General features: G+C 43.0%; 1 protein-coding gene across 1 annotated transcript; it reads left to right on the top strand.

Annotated features, from left to right (window-relative positions):
• The first annotated feature begins 1040 nt into the window (after window positions 1-1040).
• LOC125522530 (putative disease resistance protein RGA3) lies at window positions 1041-8219 on the top strand. Its single transcript, XM_048687581.1, has 5 exons — window positions 1041-1452; window positions 1910-2837; window positions 2907-3082; window positions 4536-7555; window positions 8083-8219. Exons 1-4 carry the CDS (start codon window positions 1132-1134, stop codon window positions 7230-7232), a joined length of 4122 nt encoding a protein of 1373 aa, XP_048543538.1. The 5' UTR covers window positions 1041-1131; the 3' UTR covers window positions 7233-7555; window positions 8083-8219.
• The last annotated feature ends 1195 nt before the right edge of the window (window positions 8220-9414 follow it).

Here is a 9414-nt window from a genome sequence, read left to right as displayed (position 1 = left end):
TCTGTTAGGCCAGTCTAGATCCCGCCAGGCGTAATGGCCAAAAACCGGTGGCTATGACCGGGGCGTTACACACTCGCCGCCGTATTCGCCAAAGTGACTGCCGGTGCTGGACATGGTGGACGGAGATGGGGAGGGGAACAAATTGGTGGAGAACGGAGCGACAACGAAGTGGAGCTGTTTGCTCTCCAGGTGAGGTTTTTAGTAGGGACGAAGAAGGGTCATGGTGAGCTAGCATGGGCCGACTTGACGTGGCGGACACGTCCATATCCGTCATAGATTTAGGCTGTATATGAGGGGTGTCGGACAACCTGGGCATTTGGGCCCGGTTTGAGGAGTTCAACTTGCTTTTTTTAACTGGTCAATGATTGGTTTGTCGGGAGTTTGATACCGGTTTGAGACGTATGATTATAGATGCTCTTAGTTTGACTTTCATAAATGAGGGTTGGTCTTGAGAAACTATTTGCAAAGCACGGGATGCCACGTCCGCTGCTGTGCGGGGAATTATCGAGTCGGAAGTACTAGAAACCATGGTCGTTCTCTTGTGCTGGCTCTGGGTTTACATATTCAGAAGATTCAGGTGGCGACAGATTGTAAATCAACGGTGAATCATCTGGAGGCAGAGTACGGAGGTCCAAGTTCAATAATCATAAACGACATTCAAATACTGGATTGGTAGGTTTGAATTAGGTCATGTGAAGTTTGAACCTAGAGAAGCTAATAGGAAAGCTCATAATTTAGCTAAGGCCAGTTTATCACTTGATGTGAGGCGCCACCTGCTCAGATATTGCATGTATCCCAACTTATGTTTTTGGTTGAATAATTAAAGTGGTGATGTCCCATACAATAAGTTGGCAACTATGTTTGTGCTTGTGAAGAAAAGGAGGACGCTCAGTCCATGGTTATGCTTGTGAAATGAAAAGGTGAGTCGTTTGTTTTTGCAAAAAGCCCCAGATCTATTAGTAAATTTCCAGTGATACAAACACCCGGAAAGATATAGAAAACTAAAGACAGGCCCTTTTCACCATTTGTCTCTACACTGCACACACAGCAGCAGCAGCAGCAGAACTCCATTCTCTTCTCGTGGGTTCAGAGGGAGGAGAGCAGTAGCTTGGGTTGGCTGGGGAGGGAGCCATGGCGATGAGCGGGCTCGGGGGTGTGATTGCGGGCGCCGTGGCGAAACAGATCGTCGGCAAGCTGTTTGCCGGAGGCGAATACGCCGCGGCGGAGATCACTCTGCAGTGGAGGTACCGGGAGGACGTGCTAGAGATGGCGGAGAAGATGAAAGATCTGGAGGCCGTGCTGGGCGACGCCGACGAGAGGTCGCGCCGAGGAGGCGAGGGCGGAATGGTGTTCCAGCGGTGGCTTACCAAGTTTAAGCGCGTCGCCTACGACGTCGAGGATGTGCTGGACGAGCTGGACGCCAATGAGCTCATCAGCAAGACCCAATCCAAGGTAGCTCCTCTGCTTTCCCCCTCTTCTCCTCTCCACACACCATACAATTTTTCTTTCCATCTCCCTGCTGCGGCGGCGTTCTGGTAGATCCTCGATCCCAGCACCATCTCGCCGATCCTGGTGCTGGCGGCGAGGGATGGGTGGTTCCGGGTGGCGGGTCTAGAGGCCTCCGGAGGCTAATTAATCCGTATTTTTCTGCTTTTGTACTGGCACATCTGTCTCTCTCGTACAGTTAGTTGGCTCTGCCTGGGTGAAGGAATCTGAATCTTCCAAAAAAAAAAAACCTGAATCTTCTAAAAAAAGAGAGCAAACCGAAGGAATTCATTAAGATGTTTGATTCTTCTTTATCTAATCTATAGTAGAAAGTAAGATAGTGATCTCTTTGATTTTGTCTATTTTTGAGTAACTAATTAAACGTGCAGGGGACTGAAGTTGACTTCACCTTTTGTTTTTGCAGGTCAATTTGTGTTTTTCCAGGAACAATCAATTCCTGCAGCGAATAACCATGCCCCACAAGATGAAGAAAGTGACCAAGAAAATAGACGAAATTGAGAAGGAGGGCAGGAGGAGGCTCAGTCTTGTGCCTCTAGAAGCAAGGGGAGAAGGGAACAGAAACAATGAAACTTTCGCAGCCAACTGGAATGGTCATGGCATGAAAACTGGAATGGTGGGGAGGGGTGTCGAGAAGGAAAAGATAATCAGCCTGCTACTCACAAGTGAAGAAGCTAACAAGGATATCTCCATCATCCCAGTTGTTCGCCTTGGCGGCATAGGCAAGACGACATTGGCTGAATCGGTTTTTGCAGACAAGAGGGTCGGTGTCTTCGACATCTCGATCTGGGTTAATGTGTCCAAGCAGTTTGATTTGCACAAAATTGGGAGTGCAATCCTGAGAAGCATTATGAATAGCACTATTAACCTTGACAACTGCGATTTGCAATTTCATCTGAAAAAAGAACTTTCTACTAGAAGATACTTGATTGTTCTGGATGATCTCTGGGAAGAAGATGGAGATAATCTTGAAAGGTTGAAGGAGATGTTACAGCATGGCCGCAAGGGTAGTCGTATTATAGTAACTACACGAAACCTGCGGGTAGTGCAACAATTGCGCACTGGTTTTCTTGCAAATGAGAGGAAAATTGTCCCAGTTCCTGAGTCTGACATAATCGATTTGGGTGTTTTAGAACCTGGTGACTGTTGGGAATTAATAAAACGAAGGGCATTTGGGCCTGATGATGACCACAGTGGCTTGGAAGAAATTGGAAAGCAGATTGCAGCAAAGTGTGGGGGTTTACCGCTCGTGGCAAATGCTCTTGGGCAAGTAATGTCGGACATAAAGACCGCGGGGGCATGGGAAGATATAAGAGACACCAAGGTTGATTTGGGTTTGAGAGAAGGACATCAGAAAGAAACATTAGAGAGGCTAATGCTGAGCTATTACTACATGAAGCTAGAATTCAAAATGTGTTTCACGTACTTGGCAGCCTTCCCCAAGGGCTTTGTCATGGACAGAAATCGTCTAATCCAGCAATGGAATGCACTTGGATACATTTGTCCGGGCTACGATGGCCAAAGGTGTATCAACTACCTTCTAGGGATGTCCTTTCTTCGGATTCCAGGATCCGCTTCGGTTAGTACCTATAGACATAATTTCTCTTATATGGCTGGTTCATTTTTACTACTATGTTTTTTGTTTCTTTATACTCTGTTATGGACAAGCTTTCATAAATTATACTCTGTTATGGTTCTAGATTAGGTCCTACACTCTGATTTTTAATTTATGTTGGTGACTTAGTATATCCATCTCTAAATTTTAATTTGTTATTAGCACTGATAAGTTCAGTTTTGTACTTTCTGTTTTTGACTCATGTCAGGTTTATATATTCTTTTAGTTTTAGATTCTTGTCCTTTGCTTCCTGGATCTAATATCTAGATTATATGCCACAAAATTAAAATCTAATTTTTATTCAATCTATTAATCTAAATAATTTATTTTTTATTGATTTTGAATCGGATATGTCATATATGTTTTTTTATATTCTTGCTATGGACCCCTATACTAATATGACATATTGATGATTTAATCCTAGTTAGAGTCCACCATATTATGTGCATGGTGCTATCCTTTGCTCTTAAGAATTTGTGGCATTACTTGTGCGACCCGGCACTTACTTAGGAAAGGAAGATACATTTCTCTCCGTACAACACCCTACATGTATATTAGTTCAATAAATTTAGAAAATAGGCTTTTGAACTCTAACTTCGCTTGGTAGAGTATCAAACCACAAGATATCATTTGCTAGAGGTGGGGCGTGGGGTTGTTGGAGCACCATCCCAGTGTTGGGCTAGCGGCAGCTGTCGAAGTGGTGAGTGGAGGTACTGGTGGAGGTGACGACATTGAGTCGTGGCGTGGTCGCGTGGAGAATAGGGGAGGAGAGAGTTGTAGGTGGTTGGCGGCCGGCTTTTGGGAGGGGTTGAGGTAACATGGAGGCTGAGCTTCGGGGAAGGGATATTGGTTTAGGCCTTGAGTGTTTCAATGGCGGGCCCACATGTCAGGGGGGGCAGCATGACTGTAGTGGAGGCGCCGTTGGTGATAACGGCGGTGGGAAGTCGGTGCATGTGTGGACTTCCCCTAGTGAGCGGCAGGGGGTGGTTCCTTTAATAATCACCCTTCAATAGTCACTCATCTTCATAATTTATAGTTAGTAAGCAAGTTACGTATAATTTCAAATTAGTTGAAACTTGTTGAACTAGTTAGTAAACATATCAAACTTGACATACAAAGAAATAAAAAATATCATAAAACATATCTAGAGAAATATGTATGAATATTCTTTGTATATAACATATGCTTTATTAGCTTTACGTGCTCTGTTCTTATCCAAATTTTAATGCCATAAAAACAATTTATGAAAATCCATGGTTTCTAGTAAAAATAATTGTGTGTAGGAAAATTATTCTGTATAAGGGCTCCACAGATTTTGAGGAAATTGCAACTCTTAACTCCATTTTAACATTTCCTATTCTCAAGGGGTTCTACATTTCCATTTGCAATACTATATTGATAGTAGTTACCTCTGCAGGTTAGTCCAAGTCCATTGCATCTCAAAGCTCCTCCAGATCTCGTCATGCATGATTTGGTTCATGATCTTGCATCAATAATTGCTGCTGATGAATTTATTGATCTGGATGCTACCAAAAGCACCAGCTGGAACAAAGCTCGTTACTGCCGACATGCACAGTTAACCAACTTTAAGAATGATCCCAAGGTTTTCAAATATATTCCACGCAAGCTTAGGTCCCTCCACTTCAGGGATTTGGGGGTACTGCAACTCCCGAAAAAGGCATTTTCTCGATCCAAGTACTTACGTGTCTTGGACCTAAGTGGGCATTCAGCTAAAGGCCAATCTGCTCCAAGGAGTGTGGTGCTGCCATCTTCAATTAATCAATTGAAGCTAATTAGGTATATTGATGCCACAGGCTTGCCAATAAAATCACTTCCTAAGCATTTTCATGCACTTCAAAACATGGAAACTCTTATTCTGTCCAATTCCTTGCTTCAAACCTTGCCTGACAGTATTTGTCGCCTCAACAAACTTTGCTATTTGGACCTATCTTTCAGTAGCAGCCTCAGTAAGCTACCTGCACCGCTAGGAGAACTCTCTCAACTCTTTTTTCTCAATCTATCCGGGTGTTGTACACTGCAAGAATTGCCTGAATCAATTTGCAAGCTTAAATGCTTGCATCACCTAGATATGTCAGGCTGTTGTGGTCTTCAAAAGCTCCCTGATGAATTTGGTAGCCTTCTTAAACTCTCATTCTTAAACTTGTCGAGTTGTTCAAAGCTCACCAAACTACCTGACAATGTTAGCTTTCCATGCTTAGAACATCTGAACCTATCAAGTTGCCATGAGCTAGAAAACCTGCCAACTGATTTCGGCCACATTCGGAAACTTGAGTTCCTGAACCTCTCTGGTTGCTACAAGGTTTCAATGCTGCCAGGATCATTCTGCCAACTTAGTCACTTGAAATACCTAGATCTTTCAGATTGTCATAACCTTGAAGAACTCCCTGAATGTTTTGATCACCTCTGTGAGCTTCAATATTTGAACCTAACAAATTGTCCTAAGATCCAACAATTGCCTGAGTCGCTATGCAAGTTGTTTAAGTTGAGGTGTCTCTATTTGTCATACTGTCTAGGGCTCAGTGAGCTCCCCTCCTCATTTGGTGACCTTAAGCTTCAAATACTGCACATGAATGGCCTTCCAAAAATGTATAACTGCCCTGATAGCATTGGCGACATGACTAGTCTCACCCAGTTGGTGGTTGACAGTGCAACTTCTAATTTGCTTGAAAAGGTTCTAGCCATTCGAAAGCGTCTAAATCTTGTGGGCACAATAGTGCATCAGGTACATGAGATAGAGAGTAGAGGATGCAGCAGTATAGTGGATCTTGCAGGATTGACTTGTTCAGATCTGTTACTTAGAGGCCTTCAGAATGTCAAGCGTCCAGAAGATGCAGACAGAGTCAAACTGCGTGATAAATCAGATATTCGAGCACTAAAACTTCAGTGGGAAAGTGAAGGAGCTGAATCTGTGCTGGACAGGCTCATACCTCCTCGGACTCTTGAAAACTTTTGGTTACTTGGGTATAGGAGCAAGGATTTCCCTGACTGGATGTTGCACATCTCGTCCTACCTCCCTTTTCTCAGTGAACTGACCCTTCATGGTTTGGAAGCATGTGATTGTCTTCCTCCATTCGGGGCACTGCCAAATTTAAGAAGGCTGTGTGTGAGGAACATTCCCAACATTAGGAAAGTCGGTAAGGAATTCTACGGAGATGGCAGAACTTGTATGAAACTAAGAGTGCTGATATTGGTGTCGATGGAGAATTTGGTGGAATGGTGGACAACAGAGTCAAGTACAGAAAACGAAGAGTTTCTTATCCCTAATTTGCATCTTTTGGAGGTACTGGACTGCCCAAGGTTGAAGTTTCTACCATATCCCCCAAGAAGTATGATTTGGGCTTTGAGCAACAGCGAGACAGTTTTGCCAGAACGGGGATTTGGAAAACTCTCGTCTTCCGTTCGCCCTTCTAAGGTGATTCTAAAGCATTGTAGTTTCACTGAAGACAAGTGGGATAGACTTCAATACTTTCCTTCACTTGAGATATTTCATTTAGACTCCGTCAGTGGTTTCCGGACTTTGTCAGAGGTCATCCTATGCTTCACCTCTCTCACTGGACTACATTTATGGTCGTTGAAGGACCTGGAGACACTCCCGACATGGTTAGGCCACCTGGGTTCGCTACAAGTCTTTGACATCCGAGATTGTTGCAACGTGACATCTTTGCCTGAAAGCATGAAGAACCTTGCCGCTCTTAAAAAACTGAAGTTAAAAAAGTGCAACGGCCTGGAGATGCTGCCGGAATGGTTGGGACAGTTAAGTTCTCTAGAAGAAATTTTAATCGACGATTGCCCCAAACTAACATCTTTGCCTGAAAGCATGAAGGACCTCATCGCTCTTACGGATCTGACGTTGTTAGGGTGCAATGGCCTGGAGATGTTACCGGAATGGTTGGGACAGTTGACTTGCCTAGAAGAACTTATCATCGGCCTTTCTCCCAACCTGACATATTTGCCTGAAAGCATACGGAATCTCTCTGCTTTGAAGGTACTCAAAATTGTTGCATGTCCAAGTCTAGTTGCCAGGTGCGAAGGGGAGAATGCCCACAAGATTCGTCACATCCCCAGAGTCGAATTCTGGCGTCCAAGGAGTTAAAAACTGTGGAGCAACGTGCTGTTCTGTTGTACTACAAAATTGTGCAGAGCTGGGAAACACTTGGCCAAGTGTAGGAGAGGAACAGGGTGGAAATTATGGACTCACTCTGCCCTTTGGTCAGGGCGCGACGAGGTGGAGGTGTGCACCGACGACCCTGGTTCCTCATCTTCCTCCTCTGAGGCCATCGTCGCCGCACACCTCTCCATCTTTGCTCCGGTGTCAGACATACATGGTGCTCTACCCTATATACTCCATACTTGTTCGCTCTGGCCGTGCAACTAGTGTTGGAGGTTGTCTTGTTGGTCCCAGGTGCTGCAGAGGAGGTAAGCGGCTAGGAGCCTTTTTTTTCAAAGTGTTGCAAGCCTACTGTGCCCAAATCAAAATGGATTATAGCATTAACACTTTTTTTTCTCCTTTTACTACTTACCTCCTTTCAGTTTATAAGGTCTACACGTATCTCTAGATCGACAATTTGAGCAACGTAATATGAGTTATATACCACAAAAATTATACCATTAGAAACTTCAAATGTTATATTTTCTAATGGTATAACTTTTGTGATATACAATTCAGTTCACATTACATTGATAAAATTGACGACCTTGGATACACGCAGGACCTATATAAACCAGAAAGGGGGGAGTATTAAGGTTTTCAAGGGCAGAAACATATAATACACAGTGTTTGTTCTAGCTAATCTTCAGAACTTTTAGAAACTGAACTTGCATCCAAGAACCAAGTAAAGGGACATACCTTTCATGGCTTGGAAAGACCGAATACAACTTTTTATTAGTACTCTTCTCTGTTTGTACTGCTTACTTAACTTGAAAATTTTCTCTTCAACTTGCAGGCAATTTTCATCTTGCCATAATAATATACAGATGACATCCACATGACTTGTCAATAATTACTGTTGTATAATTCAGAAAGGAATTAAACTTCATGGTTCTTCTGCCCGAGGAGAGGAACCCCTGCTATATATTCCCCGTCAGTTCTGACATCCACAGACTTTTCCATAATTACTGTGTTACTGCTTTGACTTTCTATAATTGTTAATGTGGATATTGTCGTGCATCTTCGCCCTGCCTGTGCAAAATTCTGGCGTCCAAGGAGTTAAAAACTGTGCTGTCTCAGGAATCAGGATCACTGAACCCTGGTCAGTTGCTTCATGGTGCTTCAGGTGACATGACCAATAACACCACGCTGAATTGGGCGCCCAAGGAATGGAAGACAACACAGCTCACTCCCCATTACTTATTCACCCGGGTTTTTATAGCAAAAAGGCCACAGTCCCAGTTCTACATTGTGTGCTGAAACTGTCAAGCAAAACCAGAAGAGAAAAAACTGATAATGCAGCAACAGACAGAAAAAAAAGGAGTATATCTCATCACATCTCAGGAGTCAGGACCGCGGAGCTCCGGTCTATGTATTCATCTGGTTTTGTAAACTCATTTATAATGCTTTGTTTCATGAGCTGTTTATTTCCATGGAGCAGGCCGCAGGATAGCTTTGTTTCTTTGTTCCCATTTAGAATGCTGTACATGCTGATCATGCCGCTGATATGCCATGGGATGTTTGTGTGTGCTGTGGGGTACGTATGATTTGTCAGCCATGTATTGACTGGTTGTTATTTGTCCATAACTGCAACTTCCATATTGTAGTGTCAATTCAGAGAGCAGCGATTCGGTGCCCAGACTAATCTGCACCTGCGCTGAAGAAAAAATTCAAAATAAATACTTAAAAAAATCAATAAATTCAAAAAAAATTGCATGGTAGATAATTTGGTGTGTGAGGTCCTCTTCAAATTTCTGATCATTTGGACATTTTAGTAGCCCTTGGCAAAGAAGACAAATGTGGGGTCTGTAAAAAAGTTTAATATTGCGCTAGCTCGCTCGCTTCGCCCGCTAGGTTTGAAAAAAGTTAATGAAATTTGAAAAAAGTTCACAAGCTTAAAAAACAGTTCACGAATTTGTAAAGTATTCGCGAGTTAAATTTTAAAAAGTTCGCGACTTTGAAGATTGTTATGAGTTAATTTTTTTAAAATAACATCAATTTGGAAAAGGTTCGTGGATTGAAAACGATACGAATTTGAGAAAAGTTCACTAGTTTGAAAAGTGTTCGCAAATTTGGAAAACAATTGCAGATTTGAAAAACAATTTTTCAAAAACTTTGCAAATTCGAT

Source organism: Triticum urartu, chromosome 7 (genome assembly GCF_003073215.2).
Source record: "Triticum urartu cultivar G1812 chromosome 7, Tu2.1, whole genome shotgun sequence".
Classification (NCBI taxonomy): domain Eukaryota; kingdom Viridiplantae; phylum Streptophyta; class Magnoliopsida; order Poales; family Poaceae; genus Triticum; species Triticum urartu.
The sequence above is the reverse complement of the archived record's forward strand: the minus strand, read 5'-3'. Positions and strand labels throughout refer to the sequence as shown.